Below are 20,946 nucleotides of genomic sequence, written 5' to 3' on the forward strand. Positions count from 1 at the left end.
TCTGCAAGTCCGGGTTCCACAGCCTGTGACACTCCCTCCCCCGCCCCTCCCCACCCCGTGAAGTGGCCCGGGGCCTAGCCCCGCCCCCAGCTCAGCTCAGCCAACTGCAACCCAGCTTCCAGGAGTCTTATTTGCATTTCCGGGCGCTTTGGACCAATGGCAAGGTAGCGCTTCACCTCCCCTCCCGAGGGGCTGGTACTCCCGGTGGACTGCACCACTCTTGGGAGCCAAGGATGGGGGCGAAGCGATTCCACTGAGGTCCCGTTGACAGAAGGGTGGTCTTGGGGTGAGGAGTTCAGCGGAAGAGGGGGTTGGGGCCTTGGAAGACGCCTAGCAGCCCACTATCCTGGGCAGGCTCCTTGATGATCTTCTGGATCTGTAGGGGGAAGAGGAGGGCTCAGGAGGCGTCAAGAGTTCCCATCTCTGTGACTGATGTGGAGTGGCAGATCTCCATTTCATATGCCTTGCCCCCTTGGCAGCAACTGGCCAAGCCAACCACTCCCTCTTCTCGAAACTTCTCCTTGGGCGCCCCTCCACCATGGCTGCCTGGGTGAGTGCCTGATCACCCGCCATCTTGGTCTGCTTTGCTGGCTTGCACCAAGGCCCTGTCCTGGAGCTTCTTGTCTATACCAGATCCTGCTTAAGTAATCTCACCTCTCCCATCCCTCTCAACCTCTAAATCCAGACCATGCCTTGCCCCTCAACTCCGGACTCATTGATCCAACTGCCTCTTAGAGGTGGGTCCCCACCTGACCTCTCAAACTGGCAATGGTCTTCCCCCAATCTGTCGACCACAGGGGCACAGATGCTCAGCCCCCTCTCTAGGGCTGCCTTCCCCCAAAGCCCCACACCGCACCCACCAGCAGGCCCCACGGTGCTTGCCTCCAGAAAAGTCAGCCCAAATGCACCCCCACTGCCCCCACTCTGGTCTCCCTCCTTCCTGCCCCCGCCCCACATCCATGGGCCACCGAGAACCAGACTGCAGATCTGACCATGGTCCGCTCTCTTGGGCAAAACCCTCAAATCTGTGAGAAGAGGGGGCTCAGGCTCTTCTCTGCCTCCCCTCCTCCCATGCTCACCATGTCCTGCTCGGTTCTCTGAATAAGGCCAAGTTCAGCCCCACCTCCAGGCCTCTGCCCTAGCTGTTCCTTCTGCCAGGAACACACTTTGGATGAATGGCTGCTTGTCCGACTTCAGGTCTCTGCTTCAAGGCCACCCCAGGGAAGGACCTCCCTGCAGCCAACCCCCATCTTATTCCTCACACATTATGAACATGTCCTTCTAGCTTCTGGCCACAATGTGTAACTGACGACAGACGGGCTTTGGCTGTCACCCCAGGACCTCCCACAGAGGCTGGCCCATAGTAGGTGCTTGAAAATGCTCAACAGAACTGAACTAGGAGGAGGGAAAGGGCAGACCTTGGGGGACTGGGCGCCTCCTGCCACCCTCAGGGACAGCGGTGGCGGCTGCGGGGGCTGGAGGAATGGACAAATTGGGTCACAGGGCTCCCATCGGCAGTGCCTCTGCCAGACTCTTCGTGCCTGTCTGCCTCCTGTACCTCTCTTCCCGGGAGGCCTCCCACTCCACCCCGTGCAGCCCCCTTCTTTTGCACCCTAGCCCTCCCAGTCCCCTCGCTTGCTTTCTTGCTCTCCTGTCCTCCTGGCCCCCCGGACAGCTTCCCTCAAGGAACGTAGTACTTTGCTCGCCTGGAGGCGGCCGCCTGCTGTGTTCCCAGATGTATTCTGTCAACTGATAGGTGGTGGGTGCTGGAAAGGGAGGCGCAGGAGGTAGGGGTGCGGGGCCAGTACCTCCTTAAACCGGGGGTGGGCAGCGTCACCCACGAGCTGCAGAATCAGCCCTTCGCTGGTGGAGAGGAAGGCCCCACTCTGCCGCATCCGGGCCAGTGCCACCAGCCTGTCCACCTGGCTGGGAGGGGCAGGAGAGCTGTTGGTACCCTGGCCGGGCCACCTGGATCCCTGGCACACTAAGGAGGGACCCCACTCCCCGGTTCTTCCTGGGCACCCCATCTGTACCCCATGTGTGCCACCCCCAGCAGGATCCGCTCACTTGCGAGAGGAGCAGGCGTCCACCACCACGTGGACCTGCAGCCCGCGGTCTAGGAGGTCCAAGGCTGTGTTCTGGGGGCACAGGCAAGAACAGGGATTAGGGAGGGTCCGATCAGGGCAGGATGGGAGCAGCAGGCAGAGAGGGGTCCTGAGTATGGATGAAGGTCCCAGGTCTTGTAGGGATGGGGTCCTGCCAGGATGGAGGGTTCTGGGCCAGGGAAGATACAGTTAGTGGGAGGAGGGGTCTCACCAGGATGCAGGCGTGTGCCTCGATGCCACAGAGGAGCACAGAACGCAGCTGGGGCCGGTTGTCCAGCTCCTGCTGCACTGCGGGGACCATGCTGAAGCAAGTTTTGGCCATTGGCCGCAGGCCTCCAGCCCCCAGCTCAGGCACCGTGGGGCCCAGGCCTGTTGGATACTGCTCTGTCAGTACAGCAGGCACCTCCAGGAGCCTGGCCACCTGTGCCAGAAAAAGGGACAAAGGCCTGAGCCTGAGGGAGGGGTCTGTAGGGTCAGACTCTGGATCTGAGGGAGGAGGGGGTTGGGGGTCTGGACTCCTGGGTCTAAGGGAGGAGGAGGCTATGGGCCTGGACTCCTCGATCTGAGAGAGGAGAGGCAGGGGGCCTGGACTCCTAGCCTGAGGGAGGAGGCCCTGGGGGCCTGGACTCCAGGTCTGAGGGAGAAGGGGCTGTACCTTGAGCATGCGGGCAGCCACAGAGACAATCTGGGGGAAGTATGCAACATGACGGAACTTCTCCTGCATGTCACACAGGAATAGGATGGATGATCCGGGGAGGACTCGGCCCAGGTTGGGCCCCACAGCTGCCATGTCCTAGGGATGGGCAGAGGAGCTGAGGCGGCAGGGTCAGATGGGCCAGGGGCTTCTCTGCACACCCAGCGTCCACGTACATAGACTCTTGAGGGTCCCACACAGGGCTTTGGAAACCATCGTCCTCCCACCCGCAGGCCACTTTATCTGCGGTTCCCGGTGCCCGGAATCCATTTCTTTCTTAGTGTGTCCTACTCAGCCGGGAGATCACATTCCGAAAAACGTTCTCTGACCTTGACTGCCCTGGTGCTTCCAGCCTCACTATCCCAGGGCCCTGGGAAGCCTTCTCCTTCCTCAAGATCACTCTTTCTCCTGCCACATTGCAGGCTCCAACTGCAATCCTCACCCAGCACTCAGGGGAGAAACTGAAGCCTGAAGGACCCATCCAAGGGCCCACAGCAGCTAACACCGAGCTGATTTGATTCCTGAGGACAAAAGAGCCTGGTGCCCGAGTTCCGTCAGGTTGGACTCCTCCCACTCAGCCTCTGAAACTCGGTTTACCCCAATGTGCAATGCCCAGGCTGCACAACCCCTACAGGTCCTAGACAGGAAGGCGGGGGTCCCCTCTCAGAGGAATGTTATCCCCCCATAGAAAGGAATGGAGTGGTGCCCTGTGGGACATCATGCATGAACCTCAGAATCGCTGTGCTCGGGGAGAGGGGCCAGTTCCTGAAGGCCCCACGCTGTGCAAGCCCGTGTATATGAACTGTCCACAGAGATCAAGCCCAGAGGCAGGAAGCACACTGGTGGCTGCCAGGGGCTGGGGGCGGGGAGCGACCAGGACTGACCCCCTAAGGTGTTCAGTTTCCGTCTGGAGTGATGAACACATTCTGGAACTAGGTGCTGGCCACAGTTACACAGCGTCATCAGTGTTTGTAACGGCCACTTCCTGCTGCGCTTAAAAATGGTGGAAATGGTAAATTTCATTACATGAACTTCAGAGAGAGAGAGAGAGAGAAGGAAGGGGCAGGGCTGGTGGAGCCGTCTGCCCAGCAGCCCTTCTGGGGGGGGTGGTCCACGGAGACCCAGAGGGGTCCCTGATTTGCCTGAGGTTTTGCACGAGTAGAGGACAGCAAGTCTCCCAGTCAGAGTGGCTCCTCTCTAGCACCTGGGGCCCTGCCACCGCAAGTCTCAGCATGTGCCAGCCATGTCCCCAGGAAGCTTGAGTCTTTGGGTGCCCAAGTTGCTGCAAAACTAGGGGGCCCTGGCCAGGCTTCTGCGCACAGCTCTCATCCCCTCTGCGTTCTCACTCGTTTGCTCTCCTTAATTTATCTGGGACACAGGAGACCCTGCTGGCCCAGTGAAGGACAAAGGGTTAACACCGGGGAGGTGTGAAGGCGGGGTGGTGAGCACACACAGGCGTATATGGGTGTTCTCTCAAACACATCTACCACAGAAAATGTTTTCTACAGGCAACTATCTAAAACATAAAAACCCATGGATGCTTACAACAGGGAGTTTTATGCTATGTGAATTTTCTCGAAGAACAAAACAGCACGGCATCTCCCACAAAAACAGTATCACAGTGAATGAGCTAACCACCTAATTACAACCGTGATCAGTGCTGGGATTTCTAGGGAACCTGATCTATCTTGGCGGAGTGCAGAATTCTCGCCAAGGAAGCGGCCAGAGACAGGGAGAGAAAACACTCGGAAAACACAAAGTGCATTCTGCCGCTCCCCGGTCTCAGCCCGCACCCTCCCGCGTGGCTGCTTCTGTCCTCAGGACTAAAAGGTGACCCCCTGGTCCTGCAAGGTGCTGAGAACCCCTACAGCCTCGGCCAGGTCGTGTTGCCCCGCCAGGACTTTTCCCCGTGGTTCCCTCCCACTGTGGCGCTCAGTCTCACTTCCACTCCCTTGAGTCTTCAGGAGGCAGGAGGGTCAAGGTCAGATCAGGGTTTTCTCTGGAGCAAGAAGGATCTCCCCAGCACGCTTGGAGGGGTGTGTACTGTGACAACCCTGAGGGAAGCACGTGGGGCCACATTTCTCAAAACTGGAGTTATCTGAACCCTGCGACCCAGAAAACTTGCTCCTGAGTGTTGGCCCCACAGACACCCATGGGAGATGACACCAGGTTATTCACCACCAGACCTAGGTTACACATCATGGGACTCTTCCCCTGAGCGAAGGAAGAGAAATCAATGTAAACATCTGCGGCTCGGGTCCTGCCCGCCTGTCACGGCCCATGCACACTACGGAATCCTCCACAGCCAGGAAGAATGCCAAGGATGCTCTTTAAGTAACAGAGTGGAAAAGTGTCCAAGAGAGGTTAGCAGTGCAATGAAGCAGCACAGGACATCTGTGCCCCAATCCAGGGAGAAAAGCCAGTGGAGCCCTCCTCTCTACACTGACCACATACTTCAGGCCAGGGAGCAGGTGTCCACTGGGTGTGAAGATTTTATTTGCACTGTTCTGTTCCTTTTGGATTTTGGACAATCTGCTCTGTAACATCTAAAATACAATATAATCTTCAGGTAAGGTGAGAACCCAGCAAAACCAGTCTGTGGTGGTAAAATTATGAATGAATGGTTATCCTTGGATGGCAGTGAAGAAGGGAGTTCAAGGTGGGGGGGCTTCTGGGATGTGGGGGATGTTCTACTTCTGGCTGGGTTCAAATGCTGTTTACACCAGAGTGTTTGCTAGGTATTTGTAATTTGTGTGGTTTTCCTGCATATGCAGTATACCTCCATAAAAAAGTTTTCAAAATATCAGATAAAACGGGGGAGGCCTCACTGGCCTCTGTGGGGCTGGACTGGAGCGGGAGGCCAGGAAGGAAAAACCAAGGCTGCAGTCCAGGTGGGCAAGGGTGAGGCCTGGGCTCTAGGTCAAGGAGAGAACAGAGGGATTCAGGGTCAGGTGCAAATGGCTGTGGGGTAAGGGGGAAGGAGGAAGATCTTCGGGTTTCTGGCTCATGGGTGGCAGGTCCCAGGTACTAACTGGGGACCTGGAGAGGGGAACTGGTTTGGGGAAGAAGATGGAAAATTCAGAGCGGGTAATCTGTGAGTGTGCGTGGGCATATGGGGAGGTCTGGATTGGAGACGGATCTGGGGGTGCCCTGGGGTAGTGGTGAGAAAGTACAGAACTGAGCTCTGGGTGGAGGGAGTCCAAGGCTAGAGGAGGAGGGGCAGCAGCAGGGAAGGGGTGCCGCTTAGATCCCCACGTGGCCTGGGGGGTGGGCAGCCCTGCAGCAGGGACTTCTGGCTGTGTGACCCTTCGCAAGTTTCACGCTCTGTCTGAGCCTGCAAACAGGGGTCAAAGCCACCCACCCCACGGCGATGATGCAAACCTCGGCCAGGGATGCAGACAGGGCGGGCACGACCCGTGGAGGGCCCGAGTCCCTGGCTAGCCAGTTCGGCCTCCCAAGGGGAGGCCTGGCAAAGCCTCAGTTTCCCCATCTGCGCGGCGGGAAGATCGGTCCCTCTGCAGCGCTCGGGGCCAGGGGCCTTACCCGGAAGGTGCCGGGCCCCAGGGTGGCCCGGCCCTCCGCTGGAGAAGCCCGGGGGAGACTCACCTCTCCGAGCCCGGACTAACGCCGCTCAGCCCCTCTCGACCGGTTCCACGGCTGTGGTTACCGTTTCGTAGGTCGCCACACGTGGCCCGCCCCCGCGCCCGCCCATCCAGGCCGAGCCACCCAGTCGGTGCTCGACAAGCTCGGTTCCGCCCCTGCGCCGGCCAATCTACTGGCTAGGCTGTTTCGCCCTCCGTGGAGGGGCGGTGCAGGGCACGCTGGCAACGTTGAGAGCGTGACTGGCCCGCCTGAGGGAGGGGGCGGGAAGGCAGCGCCTCCGACCAATGGGAAGCCGCAAAGGCCGTGAGTGGCGGGCCCGGGGCGGAACAGCGCCGTTGGGTGCAGAGAGAGCGAACTCCAACTGGATAGGTGGGTAGCGGCCACCCGCATTGTTCCTACAAGACCTGGGAGGCCGAGGAACAGGGAGCGAGGAGCGTACCCTGGGCAGAGGCAGGCCTGGGGTTCGAACGCTGGCTCTTGTGGGTGGCTAGAGACAGGAATTTACCAAGAGACCCGAGCACTTTCCAGGAAAGTGGACTTAAGCCCTCCCAACCCTGCTCAGTCTGTTTTTCCATCCGTACGGCACCTGCCTCCTAGGGTGGTGTTTGGCTATTTGTTTGTTTTGCGTCGTGTCTGTAATATTTAGACTCTGTGCTTGGAAATGGGGCTTAAGGAAGAGTTGGGGAGAGAATTTCCCCATTAGCTTTGGAATAAAATCCAAACTATTCCCAATTCTTGTTTGCCTTTGTGAACTTCTCTGACCTCATCTCTTACCACTTGCCCTGCTCACACTGCTCCAGCCACCTCAGGGCCTTTGCACATGCTGTTTCCTCAGCCTGCAGCCCCAGACCTTTGCTTAAACCCCTCCTTGTCATTCAAGGCTTTCCCTGACCCCCTGATGTCAATCAGCCACTCAGTCAAGTTTCTCTTTTATTTTCTTCACAGCACTAATTCCAATCTGAAATCGGAAATTTATCTTGCATTAAGAAAATGTAAAAATGTCCTCATTGTCAGTTCCCCCCTACCGGTACCCGTGCCTCACGCCCTTAGATGCAGACATCTTGTCTGTTTACTCACTGCTGAATCCTCAGCACCTAGATGGGGCCTGACACATGGTGGGTGTTCGGTATATATTTGGGAATAAATGAGGCAAGACCAGACATTAGGCAGAAATGAGCCAAGGTGAGGAGGCTGGAGCAGCAGACACTGCGGAGATGGGGCTGGGACGAAAGAGGGAGAAGGTGGGGGAGGGAGAGTGTAAGGGGGCACCCCGGCAGAGGCAGAGTTGGGGGACCTGGGTGAGCAGAAGATGTGGTCTGAGGTGGGAGGAGTCTGGGGATGGCTCATGCTCCTAGGAGTTGCCAGGAGGGGAGTGGACGGGGCAGGGGCTCTTGGGGGCAGCTGTTGAGCTATTGTAAGGGTGGCCTCTGATTTGTCTGGGGGCGATGGGCCTGGGTTGGGTCGTGGTTGAACATTATGGGGAGTAGGTCCCCCAACCCTCAGGGATTCCCTGAGAATGGCAGGCACAGGGCACCTCCCACCTGCCCACCCAATCCCCCTCAGAAGCCCAGGGCCCGTCCACACCCTCCAGGGCATTTGAGGGAGGGGGTGGGGGATTATAGAAATGTGAAGGCTGCCTCAGGTCTGGTTGGCCCCCAGTGCAGCAGGACAACTCAGATGGCACTGAGGGACACTCTGGGGTGAGTGCAATATCATCAAAGAGGTCGAGGGTGGAGGCGTCCAAGGCCGCGAGGCTCAGGCTGGGGCTGGCATAGGGTGCCTCGGTGGGAGCCACAGCACAGGCCACCCCCAGGAAGGGGGACGGAGGCGGTGGGGGTGGTCTTCGGGGCGGAGGTCTCTGTGGAGGTGCCTCCTGGGACAGGATAGACAGGGCCAGCTCCTGGGTGGCAGCTTCAATCTTGGCAAACTGCCTGCAGGGAGACAAGCATTACTAGCCATGAAGCATCCCCCCGCCCCTGTATGCCATCCCAGGACCAGTTTTTCCCTTTTCCTCCTCTCCATCTTTCTACTCTAGGCTACCTGGTTTCACTTTCTTGAGTCTGACGATTCAGTTTTTCTAACCCTGTTCACAGGGAAGCTCTGAACAGCTGTGGGGGTTGTGTACTGCACAAGGCGGCACCTCTGGTTCAGGACAATGCACATTTTTTACATTTAGACTTATTATGGCCACATCCCAACATATAAAAGTAAAAAACATCTGAAGGAAAGGGTGCCTTAAAAAGTGTCTTCCACACAAGGCATGCTGTGGGCTGGGGGGCATGTGTAACAGTGACGCCCTGTGGATTCTGCTCCCTACAGAGCTCTTGAATCTGCCCACCTCCGCATCTCCACCAATCCTTGGTGAACTTGGTGAACTTTCCCATCTGGATGACCACAATAGCCACTTCACTGGCCTCCCCTTAGCGTTCCTTCCTGTCAAGAACTGTGTGGACGGAACTCACAAACCGTGATGGGCTCAGTTATGTCTCCCTGAAATTCATATGCTGGAGGTTGAACCCTCAGTACTTTAGAACATGAGAAATCACAATGCCAGTTTATGGGAAGGAGACCCCATGAGCACCTCTGGCGGCACGAAGGGCCCTGTTCCTGGATCTGAGTGTTGTTTACACTAGTGGGTTCCCTTTGGGGAAATCCGTCAAGCTCTATGCTGGTACTGTGTGCATTTCTTGTAGTTGCTAAACTTCCAGAAGAGGTTTTATTTAAACAGGTAGCTGACCTTGTATGCTTCTGTTGACGTGAAATGTCCAGAACAGACCAGTCACTGGAGACAGGAAGTGGACTGGTGGCTGTCGGTCCTGGGGGAGGGGGAATGGGAACGACTAACAATGGGTATGGGATCTCCTTGCGGGGGATGAAAATGTTCTGGAACCCAATAGAGGTAATTGCTTGCAAAACATTATGAATATACAAAACACTAATGAACTGTACACTCTAAGACATTCAAAATGGTGAATTTTACCCCAAGGAAAAAGTGTGAGCTGCCACTCCAGAACTCTCTTTGATGCCAGGGAGAAGCTTTTCTCTGAGTCCCCAGGGAAAATGTTCAGAAATGGGAGGTCAGGTTAAATGGCACAGGATGGGGGTGGGAAGAGAGAGAGGAGGAGTTGACTTGAACAGACTTGGTATAAGTGACATTTAGGGCTGAAGAGTCATGACATTTGTGATTTGCTTGAGCTATTTTAAGAATATAGAGGAAGGGAATAGGCTAGGATGTTATGGGCAGTGAAGTCTGATTGATGGTACGTGAGTGATCTTTAGATCAGCAGTTCTCAAACTTGAGTGCACAATGGAGGGCTTTGGCAACACAGGCCCTTAGGCCCCCGAGGTTTGGGTTCTGCAGGCCTGGGGTCGCGTCCACGGATCTGTGTCTCTGGCACACGCCCACACCGTGCTGAGGGACTGATGCTGCAGGTCTGGGGACCACTTTTTGAGAACTGCTGTGTTAGACCGCTGTCTTGACTTTTCTGTTGGAAGTTGGAAGTTGGAAGGTTGGAAGTTCTTCACAATAAAAAGTCAAAAATCCACATGCATGGGTGGGAGGGGGCCCTTGAGGGAGCAGGACCTGAGGGGATCTGGAGGGAGGAGGAGGACGTGGGTGGGAAGGTGCCGAGGATAGTTTGCCTCTGACCTGGATTTTCTCGGGTTGAGGCTGGGTGCCCAGGGGGATATGCTGCAGAGCTTCCCCGGGCTGCCCATGAGACAGCTTGTGGGTGGCCTGGGTCTCCAGGAAGCGTGTGTCAGAGCCAGACATGGGGCTGGGAATGTCTGGGATGCTACAGGGGATAAGTTGGGAGCGGGGAGGCTGATGGGGAAGAGTAGATGGGGAACCTGGGAGGTGAGAGGCTGGCATCAACCAAGGGTCCGGACTGGAGGTGGGCAGGGAACCCAGATGGGGTTGGAGATGGGGAAGGTCCTGGAGTGGTTGATGAGGGGCTGAAGAGCAGTGAGAAGGCCCTGGGACCTAGCGCTGGACCCTCTTTGAAGAGACACATGTTTTCCTCTTCAATAATGGGTGTGTAGGGTGGTGGCCGGGACCATTCTGGGCGTAGCCAGGGCTGGGCATCCTGGAGGAAGGCAGCTTGTAGTGCGGAGGAGGCAGGAGTTAGGTGGGACCAGGCTCCTATTTACTCAGATTGGATTCCAATGCCTCTCGGAGCAAGGTCCTAGGCTGGTGGGGAGAAAAGCCTGCTTTGAAAAAAGCAGGTCCTTGGGCAAGTCACTTTACCTCTCTGTGCCTCAGTTTCCTCATCTGAAAAATGAGGATTATAATAGGGTTATTATGGGGGATTAATGTTCATTGTGAGTGAGTGTGATAAGTTTATACTAAAGTGCTTAGAACAAGCACCACCATTATCACCATCATCACCATCACCATCATCACCATCATTACCATCACCGCCATCATCACCATCACCATCACCACCACCATCACCATTACCAGTACCATCGTCACCACCTTTACCATCATCACCAGCGTCATCACCACCATCACCATCACCATCATCCCTATCACCAACATCACCTCCATCATCACCATCACTATTATCACCATCACCATCATCACCGCCATCATCATCGCCGTCATCATCATCACCATCACCACCATCACCACCACCATCATCGTCATCACCATAATCACATCATTGTTATTGTCATGTGATGATCGTCATTGTCATGTGATCATCATCATCATCATCCCAAGTCCCAAGTCCAGGCAGGACAGCAAAGTGGTACAGAGCACGGGCTCTGGACTCAGAGTGCCTGGGTTGAATCCATTCTTCAACTATGTAGTTTGGATAAGTTGTCGAATCTCTCTGAGCCTCCTGTCTGTAATGTAGGGACAAAGTCAACCTACTGAGCAGATCCACTGGAACACATTGTATGTCATATGTATGTCATACATATGTGTTAAGGAACATATTGTATGTTCTTGTATGTCATAACATATGTGTTAAGGAACATATTGTATGTCAAACCCTTAGTATCATAGACCTGGCCCACAGCAGGTGCTCTTAAGCAGGTTACTGTCACAGCGGGAGGGGAGAGCACAGGGCAAGGTGGGATGGGGCTGGGTGGAGTGTGAGAGGGACAAGCGTGAGCACAGACCTGAAGGAGTTCAGGTCCCCTTCTACATTCCCAGAGGGAGGGAAGGATATTGCCCCACAAAGGGTACAGATGTGCAAAGGCCCAGAGGCTGAATGGTATAGTGCTAAATGGGGATCTCCTTCTTTCTGTTTCCCTCCCCCTTGGACTCTGCTCCAGCCACACTTGCTCTCAGACATTCCAGGGATGTTCCTGCCTCAGGGCCTTTGCACGGGGCTGTCTCTTGCTTGGAATGCTCTTCCCTCAGGCATCCACAGTCTTGTTCCCTGGCTTCACTCAGGTCTTGGCTCAGTTGTCACCTTCTTCATAGAGCCTTACCCACTTTACCTAAAAGGTCAGTCCTCCCCCAGCATGCCATCCATAGCCCTTACCACTTCATAGCATGCCATATAATTTTTAAAAATGGAGGTAAAATTCACAGAACTTAAAACGGGCCACTTTAAAGTGTGCAATTCAGTGGCATTTCGTACCTTTACAATGTGCAACTACCACCTCTAATTTGTTCCAGAACCTTTTGTCACCCTAGAAAGCAGCCCCAAGGCCCTCCCCCAGCACCACTCCCTGACTCTCCGGCCCTGCCTGTTCTGGACGTTTCACATGAATGGCATCAGGCGATACATGGCCTTCCGTGTTGGGCTTCTTTCACTCGGCATCATGTTCTCGAGGTCCATCCATGTATCACTTACTTTATCCACTGTCCCTGACCAGCTGCCTTCCTGCTGGAGCCCAGGCTCTATGAAGGCAGGGGCTTCTGTCTGCCTTGCACGATGGATCTTGCGGGCCCGGGATACAGTTAGTGTTCAATAGATGCATCTTGAGTGTTGATTGTCTCCCGAGGTCCCCTTCTCTCTGTTCTATATGGGCCCCATCTCCCCCACTCTGAGAGGTCTGCCCCCCCCAGCCCACCTCCCCTCTTCCACCCCCCCTCACCTGCAGATCTGGTTGTGCAGAAACCTCCTGTGGTTGGGCCTCCTTTTGGGGGGCCGGGTCCGCCGGGGGTGCAGGGTGCGCAGCATGTGGGTAGTGGCCCCGCTCACGAAGGCACACAGTTCCCGGGGGCTGGGTTCAGAGACTGCAGGGACTGCAGGCACCCCGGGGTGCATGGCCGGGCGACAGCGTAGCTTCTCCACAATATTCTGGCTGCTCAGAAAGGAGCTCCTAACTCAGAGGAGAGAGGAGCAGCCAGGGCTGGGAGCGCAGGGCTGGGGAGCGAAGCAGACAGGGGAGGAGAGGGGCCCTTTGGGAGGGGCAGGCCAACTCTGGAGGGGAGACAGGGCTCTGGTTGGAGGAGGCTCAGGCCGAGGGAATTAGGACCGGTCCTCCTTCCTAAGCCCCATCCCTACCTCCTGGAGGCTGGATGCTGAGCTTCGAGGAACTCGTGGGTGGGTGGGGGCTGATACAGGAAGGGAAGGGGGGGGCTTTATGCGTGCCCCTCCCCAGAGACCCAATTAGCACATAGTTGGACCTGGGATATGGGACAGGGCAGCATGGTGGGGGGCAGAGAAAAGCGCCTGGAGATAGCCAATTACAGGCACAAAGGCCTCATTAGGAGGCGAGGCCATGGGCTGAGTCAACCGCATCGATTAGTGTTGAGGACCCTTAATGGGAATTGAGGGGAGGGGGCGGCAGGAGGCTTGGGTGCAGGCTGGGAGGGAGGGGGCATGGCTCCCTGGGAGGGTGTTGGGAGCCTCCAGCTGCGCCAGACCATGGACATCTGCCCACCCACCTGCAGCTGTACAACCCCCCACCCCACCCCGTGCCTTCCCGGGCTCTGGCCAGGCATCCTGGAGAAACTGGCTCCGAGAAGGGGCTTGCCTGTGCCCCAGGCCTCCAGCCAGCAGGAAGGGTTGGCTTCTGTGTGGGGTTGAGCCCCAAACCCTGCATTTTGGCTGGAGCAGGAGCGAGCAAGGAAGGGGGCGGGGCACATATGCTGGCTGAACTAGTTGCTTAGGTGGGTGACAGGAGGGATTGTTCCTGGCACAGCCTGGCTGCTGCCATGGGAGGGGAAGAGAAAACATGGGTGTGGTTTCCCTGAAGGCATTTTACTGAGGGACTAGGGGGCCCTTGGTGTTTGGGGGAAGCAGAGAATAGGCTGGGACATGGTGGGCGGAGAGGCTGGCTCTGGGGCGTCAGGAGTGGGGTCCTCTTGTTTTCTGGGAGGGCGTTGGCCAGAGTGGGGGACCCTGGTCTGGGCTGTGGCGGGAGAGCATCTCCATGTTTGCTCTGGGGGGTTGTGTTGCAGGTTTGTGCTGGGGGAAGTGGGTGGGAGAGTCCTTGGGGTATGATTTACTACAAACCTGGTGCCTTAAAACCACCTACATTTATTCTCCTGCAGTTCTGGGGGTCACAGGTCCAAGATGGGTCTTCTGAGCTGAAGTGCCCCGTTCCTTCTGGAGGCTCCAGGCGAGAAGCCGTCCCCCGCATATTTTCCCGCCTCCAGAGCAGCCCATACGTCTCCAAGTTCACACTGCAAGTAAGTGGCCTAGCTGGGATTTGAACTCGAGGCACCAGAGGCCCTGACAGGACACCCTTGTGGGCAGGGTCATTTGGAGGGAGACGGTAACAGAGGCCGGCCCCAGCTGGGGATGGGACAGCAGCAGGCACCAAGCGTCCGCCTTGGGTGCCTCTGAGGGTCTCCAGCCCCCTCCTTGGGTGTCTCCTGTCCTCTCCTCCTCACTGTCTCTGACTGCAGCACCCAGCTTGGCTGTGCTTCTCAGCTTCTCTGTCTCTGTCTCTACAGGGTCTCTCAGAGTCTGCGTCCCTGTCCCTTGGCCTGGGCAAGTCGCGCGTGTGTGTGTGTGTTCACATGTGTGTGCGCATCCTGGGCGTGCATGTGATGTTGTGGGACAGCCTGGAAGTTTTCCTGTCCTGTGACTTTCAGGCCCAGAGGGGACCGCACAGGGTCCCTTGGCTAAGGGGCTGTGGGGGAGAAGACCCTCTGGAGGGCCGGGCTCAGGCTCAAGGACAGCCGATGCATGGCTGGGCGTGACCTTTCCTATCCTGGCTTCACGCCACCAGGAACCAAGGACAGCATCTGCTGGCCGGCTCTGTCCCTCAGCGGGTGGGGTCGGACCGCAGCTAGGGCCGCCCGCCCTTCCGGCTGTTGCCTAGGGATGCTCCACCAGGGGGCGCCCACACCCAGGGCAGTGCAGCGATGCCGGGCGGGAGCGGCCCACCTTCGGGCCCCTCTCCTCCTGCGACGTCCTGGGTAAGCCGGGGAGGAGGTCGTTTAGTTGTTTAATCAACATGGATTGAAAACCTGCAGTGAGCAGAACAAGCACAGTCTGTCCCTGGAGGAGTCTGGGAGTGATGGAGCTTGGATGGGGAAGGGGTGGAGAGGGAGGGAGGGAGGGAGAAGGTCTGAGAAGGTGACAACTGTCCTGCAGCCTGAGTGGAAGAGAGGGCAGCCAGGAGCTTCACAGGCAAAGGGAGCAAGAGGAAGAGGTGAAGTCAGAGAAGTGGACAGAAGCCCCAGGGTTCTGTAGGCCAGGTGGGAGGAGTTGGCTTATGAAGGCAAGAATGAGGAGGAGCTATGCAGGGTTTGAAGCTGACTTCTGCCTAGACCTCAGGGCCCTGCCCCAAACCTCCTTTCCCAGCCTCGCTGCACCTGGAATGCGGGGACCCCACTCCTGAATCCCCCTCTAATATTTGGAGGCGGGGGGTACTGAGGTGTCAGGATCAGGCCAGGAGCCCAGACAAAACTTGTCTCCCAGGGGCGCCTGGGTGGCTCAGTGGATTAAGACTCTGCCTTCGGCTCAGGTCATGGTCTCGGGCTTCCTGGGATCAGTCCCACATCTGGCTCTCTGCTCAACGGGGAGCCTGCTTCCTCCTCTCTCTCTGCCTGCCTCTGCCTCCTTGTGACCTGTCTGTCAAATAAATAAATAAAATCTTAAAAAAAAAAAAACAAAAAAAACCTTGTCTCTCCCTGCCTCCATGCTGCTTATTGGCAAGCTCTCTACCTAGTCCCAGAGGGACTTTGTTTGCCTTAAAATTTATTGTGAAAATTTATAGGTGGCAGTTTCCTGATGTTCCCAACCAAGAACTCAGTGGCCAACCAACCCTGTCATATTTGTTTCACACCATGGTGTGGCTAAGTGGTGTCTCCCTAGACTCATCCACTGACGTCCTAACCCACATACATCAAAATGTATCTATTCAGAAATAAGGTCTTTATTATTTTAAAAAATATTTTATTTGGGGGTGCCTGGGTGGCTCAGTGGGTTAAAGCCTCTGCCTTCAGCTCAGGTCATGATCTCAGGGTCCTGGGATCGAGCCCTGCATCGAGCTCTCTGCTCAGTGGGGAGCCTGCTTCCCCTTCTCTCTCTGCCTGCCTCTCTGCCTACTTATGATCTGTGTGTCAAATAAATAAATAAAATCTTTAAAAAAATAAAGATTTTATTTATTTGATAGAGATCACATGTAGGCAGAGAAGCAGGCAGAGAGCGAGAGGGGGAAGCAGGCTCTCCGATGAGCAGAGAGTCCTTCCTGTGGCTCAGTCAGGTGGACACATAAATGCAGGGCTCGATCCCAGGACCCTGAGATCATGACCTGACCTGAAGGCAGAGGCTTAACCCACTGAGCCACCCAGGCGCCCCTGGAAATAAGATCTTTAAAGGGGTAGTTAAGCTAAACTCAATCATATGTCTATGTCCAATCCAATATGCCTGGTGTCCTCATAAGAGGAGGAAATTTTGAAAATGGACAGATACAGGGAAGACCATGTGAAGACACAGGGAGAAGACAAGTTGTGGAGGCAGGCCTCAGAAGAAACCATTCCTCCAACACCTTGCTCTTGGATTTCTAGTCTCAAATATAAGAAAATAAATTTCTGTTGGTTGAGCCACCCAGCCTGTGGGACCTCGTTAGGGCAGCCCCAGCAAACGAACACAAGAAGTATATTAGTTATCTATGTTGTGTCCCAAAGAACCACAATTACCATGGCTTGAAATCATGTACTCTGATTTTCTCACAGTTCCCATGGGTCAGGGAGTCCAGGCGTCACAGCTTATCAGGTCCTCTGGTCAGGCATGAGGCTGTGTTCAAGGTGTAGGCTGGGGCTGCAGTCCCGTCCAAGGTTGGGATCCTCTTCCGGGCTCACGTGGAAGAACTCATTTCCTTTCCTCTGTAGAACCCATGGAAGCAGATGGCTTCAAGGGCAGAATCAACTGACATTTCACATCTCTCACCTCTAGCCCCAGTTTCAAAGACCTCGCCTGATAATATCAGGCCCACCCAGGGCAACCTTTCTATATTAGCGCTCTTCAGGGAAACAGAACCAATAGGATCTATATTGGTGTCTATTCTATCTCTATATCAAGAGACAGAGAGAGATGTTATGTATCTTACACTTATTTTAAAGAGATCTACTATATGATGTTGGCTCATGCAATTATGGGTGAGGTCCCATGATCTGCTATCTGCATGTTGGAGGCCAGGAAAGCCAGTGTGTATTTCCAAGGCCCAAGAACCAGAGAGCCGATGGTGTGGATTCCGGGTTGGGTCTGAAGGCCTGAGAACAGGAGCACTGAGGGCAGGCAAAGATCAGCTTTCCTGCTCAGTCAGGTAGAGAGAGAATCGAGCCTTCCTGCACCTTTTTGTTCTAGCCAGCCCGGGGATTGGGTGATGGCCACCCCCGGTGGGGAGGGCCATTGGCTTTACTCATTCTACTGATGCAAATGCTTCTCTCTTCCAGAAACACCTTCACAGAAACACACAGAAATCGAGTTTAACGAGATACCTGGGCTTCCTGTGGCTCAGTCAGGTGGACACATAAAATTAACTGTTATATTTCCTTTTGATTAACATCAAATGACAGGGAGCCTTGACTGCACCTTCCCAGATCCCTTCACCTTCACCATATCACATAACCTATCATGGGAGTGATGTCTGTCATGTCCACTGGCCACCTGAAGAAAGGGCACTTGGTGTACAAGGGCATGGGTCACTGGGGATTGGCATGGAAAGTGGTGGTCACTCCTGGGGAGGCCATTTGGTGCATATCTGTCCCTGTCCACGTTTTTTTACTGAAAACAGAGGGATGTGTTTTCCCTGTACAGAAGGGACTGTGTGATCCAGGGTGACTGCCAGGGAGTCTTCTCTGGCCCCCATGCTGGGATGTGACCATGCACATGGGGACCTGCTAGATGGGCCTTGGATGGGGGTGGACTCCGGGGCTGGAGACACTCCTGGTTACATCACTTCCGGGTTACAGGAATCACTTCCTGGTTCAGGATGTCACATCACTTCCTGGTTCTGTGCCTGGCCAAGAGACTTCAGAGGACCTCTACTTACCCCCCAGTCAAGTGGGGATCACACTCCTTCCCTAAGACAGGCCCATTCGGGCAGGGCTGACTGGGCACCCATGGGAGCCCCAAGAGATGTCAGAAAGGAGCATCTTCAGTCTGTGGGAGGCATAGGCCACCCCCTGGGCTCCTGCCCACCACCCACCTTGCTTAATGTGCATCTCTGCTCTCTTTCCTGCACTCAGATGAAAAAAGTTATTTTATTTTTAGCCTCTGGCCCTGGGAGTCCTTCTTTGGTCCCTATGCCTCCTGCTATGTGTGTAGGGGGAGCAGGTGCTCCAGGGACATCTGTCACCCCAGCCCCTAATCCTTTCCTCTCTAGGGAGCACAGGTGGTCATCACAAAGATGGAGTGATGGGCAGAGTGGCCCAAACCAGAATCTAATTCCACACAGCCCGACATCACAAGCCCCCTCCTTCCAGAGGGAAGGGATTTGGATTGGAGGGCTTGAGCATGTGGGAGCACCACCCTGTGATCAAAGAGGGTAGGCCCAGGCTCTCATCCTGCCTGGGCCACCTTGGAGCTGGACTGTTTCAGAAACCCAGGACACATTTCCCAGGACCCACAGAGTGGCTGTCAGGGAAGGGAGGGGGGAGTGTGAGGAAGAGGGAAAGGTTCAGGCTCCCCAGTTCCTCTCAGGGTCTCTCTTCTCCTTTGACCACCTGTGAGGGTGGGGCTGCCTTTCTCTGGAATCGGGGGTGGGTGGAGTGCAGATCCTTGCCAACCCTTTCTTGGCTGGCAGCTTTGGGATGCTGGTGGACAGAGAGGGACACAGGGGCCTTTGGGGCAAGAGTAACAGCCGAGGTCCCTGGGAAGGGTCAGGTAGGTCTCAGGTACCTTCAAAGCCTGCAGTCCCCATGCCCAGCTCTGTTCTCCAGGATGAATGGTTCATCTGGCTGGTAAGGCAGGGGGCAGGGGCTCAGAGGGCCTGGGGCTGGATTAGATGCCTGATCTAGTCAAGGGGGTTAGTTTCCCCCAAAAGCACCGGGGGCAGGGTGTGGCTGGCCAGAAACAAGAACGCCAGGGGTCTACAGTGGTGTTTGCTAAGTTCCCCGTTTAAACTCCTAGAGGTCTTCACTCATCCATACCCACCTCTCCTGCTTTATTTTTCTTAGCATGTAGAATGCGACATACATTATCACTTGTTTAGATTTTATATAAACTCACCAGGACAAGACTTTTGTGGCCCTCACACCCTATTGCTTTGTCCCCAGCTCTAAAGACAAGACCCAGGAGGGGCCTGGATCAGGACAGAGGGTCTGGACACCACAAGGCCTAACCTGGGCCCTTCTGATGATTTCCTGTGATCTTATCTGTGTCTCAGATGCCTGGACTCCCAGTTTGCTTGTCCGTATGAGGTCCCATGAGGCCCCTCACAGAGGGTTCTACATGTTGTCTAGCTACTACTGTTTGAAAAAAGAAGTTAAATCTGCACAGCCAGTTGCTTGAGGCCATTGGGTTCAAAACCTTTGCTTACTTTCTGGCTCCAGAGTAAGGGATGGCAGAGGAGGGCAGGTGCTGGGACTCTGCCCTCTGACCTCTCTTATTGTACCTGCTGACTGGCAGGTAGAGGGAGGCTGGCTGGGGCTCTGTTGGCATGGAGAACTCCTTTCACTATTGCGGACCCCAATGGCCTGAGATGAAGCAGGTGGGCTTGGGTTCTCCCCACAGCCAGCTGGGCCATACATTCCACATCCACACCTTGACCCCGTGTGGAGTCCTCCATCTGGAAGCAACCTTAGGGAGTTGGGGAGCTCCAGAAGCAGGTGGTGACCAACCCCCCACCTTCGCCCCCCAGCCTGGGCCTCCTAACTCTATGCTGGTGCCTGCAACTCTTGCCTTCCCCTCTGTATTCTTCTGTAGCTCAGAGCTCTGCTCCTATGTCCCTGCCAGTCCCTGGGCAGCTTCCTTTCTGGCAGAGGAGGTAAAAGCTGAAGTGCAAGGGATGTTCAGGCTAAGCTGGAGTCCTAGGATTTCCATGTACGAGTTCACTGGAGACTGCAAAAACCATCCTGTAGGGCCGGGAGAGGTCCACATCCACTCTGGTCACAGCGGAGTTTGGGCCTGCCTGGGGGCCTTGGGAAACCGCCTGGGAGGCTCACTCAATGAAGAGTAGCACTTGCTTCCGATCAGAACCTTGCTGGTTGCTGCAGATGTTCGGGTGAATCATGGCTGAGTGCGGCTGGGTCTGTAAGGGGACCCCACCTAGCATGGCGGGTTTTCCTGCAGGAGTTGAGGAGGTGTGGGGTAGGAGTAGAGGGGCCTTTTGGTCCAACAAACAGTTGAGGCTGAGGGGGATTTTCCTGGAGCAGTGGTTCTCAACCAGGGGCCATGTGGGGGAGAGAAGGTGGAGGCCCGGCACAGGGAGGCTACTGACCCCCTACGAGACTCAGGATGGCCCTCACAACAAGGAACGGTCTGGCACAGATGTTACGAGTCCCATGGTTGAGAAGCTGAGCTGGATGACCTGCAAGAGCCGGTATGGCTCAAAAGGCTGAGGCCGTCCTGGGCTGTCATTGTCATGGAAAGGAGGGATGGGGATCCGGGACAGCTCAGTGGTTCCCTAAGGTCCCAGGCCACGAAGGAGAGAAAGCATAGCTGGTTCATGCGCAACCACACACACGAGCACGCAGCAGACGCCCAGGAACCGCGAGCGCTGGGACCTCTTCGGGGCAGGAAGCTTCGTGGGCCTCAGTTTCCCCAACAGGGCAATTAGAGACCAGGGCTTGGGGGCCGGGCCAGGAAGCATCACAGCCCTGGCCGGCGAGGCCGTTCGCAAACCAAGGTACCGCAGAGGGATTCTAGACAGAGAGGGAGAATCAATAGTCAAAAAAGGGAACAGGTTACCCCACGTCCAGGCCCGGCCTCCCTGGGCCTTGTGCGGACTTCCAAAACGACCGGGAAGTTGGGGGCCGGGCAAGAACTACAACTCCCACAATGCCGCGCGCCGCTTACGCCACGGAAGGAGCGACTGCCGCCGGCCAACGGGAGGGGCGAGGCGGGGCCTCGGCGCACGTGGCGTCGTGACGCGCCAACGGCGACGTAGGGGTTTGTGTGCGCGAGAGGCCGCCGATAAAGGTTGGGTGCCTCGCGCCGGGGGCTGTTGGGAGGGAGCGCG

General features: G+C 55.9%; 2 protein-coding genes across 2 annotated transcripts; both read right to left on the bottom strand.

The window, feature by feature from the left end:
* Positions 1 to 41: 41 nt before the first annotated feature.
* ISOC2 (isochorismatase domain containing 2) lies at positions 42 to 6,514 on the bottom strand. The gene is made up of 6 exons (XM_059382223.1): positions 6,406 to 6,514; positions 2,761 to 2,898; positions 2,317 to 2,526; positions 2,068 to 2,138; positions 1,809 to 1,926; positions 42 to 376 (listed from the first exon to the last, which is right to left on the bottom strand). The coding sequence occupies exons 2-6, from the start codon at positions 2,893 to 2,895 to the stop codon at positions 296 to 298; spliced, it is 615 nt and encodes a 204-aa protein (XP_059238206.1). The 5' UTR covers positions 2,896 to 2,898; positions 6,406 to 6,514; the 3' UTR covers positions 42 to 295.
* A 1,362-nt stretch (positions 6,515 to 7,876) lies between these two features.
* C17H19orf85 (chromosome 17 C19orf85 homolog) lies at positions 7,877 to 12,629 on the bottom strand. Its single transcript, XM_059383122.1, has 2 exons — positions 12,457 to 12,629; positions 7,877 to 8,333 (listed from the first exon to the last, which is right to left on the bottom strand). Exons 1-2 carry the CDS (start codon positions 12,627 to 12,629, stop codon positions 7,877 to 7,879), a joined length of 630 nt encoding a protein of 209 aa, XP_059239105.1.
* Between the last annotated feature and the right edge of the window lie 8,317 nt (positions 12,630 to 20,946).

This window comes from Mustela nigripes, chromosome 17, assembly GCF_022355385.1.
Source record: "Mustela nigripes isolate SB6536 chromosome 17, MUSNIG.SB6536, whole genome shotgun sequence".
NCBI classification, from domain to species: domain Eukaryota; kingdom Metazoa; phylum Chordata; class Mammalia; order Carnivora; family Mustelidae; genus Mustela; species Mustela nigripes.

Bases quoted from the DNA above. Each gene is read 5' to 3' on its own strand.
- ISOC2 (XM_059382223.1), bottom strand. From the start codon at position 2,895: ATGGCAGCTGTGGGGCCCAACCTGGGCCGAGTCCTCCCCGGATCATCC. The intron at 2,527-2,760 runs GTACAGCCCCTT...TTTCTGGCACAG, and splicing joins TGGCTGCCCGCATGCTCAAG to GTGGCCAGGCTCCTGGAGGT. The intron at 377-1,808 runs GTACTGGCCCCG...TTCCCCCTACAG, and splicing joins CCCACCCCCGGTTTAAGGAG to ATCCAGAAGATCATCAAGGA.
- C17H19orf85 (XM_059383122.1), bottom strand. From the start codon at position 12,629: ATGCACCCCGGGGTGCCTGCAGTCCCTGCAGTCTCTGAACCCAGCCCC. The intron at 8,334-12,456 runs GTGAGGGGGGGT...GTCTCCCTGCAG, and splicing joins CTGCACAACCAGATCTGCAG to GCAGTTTGCCAAGATTGAAG.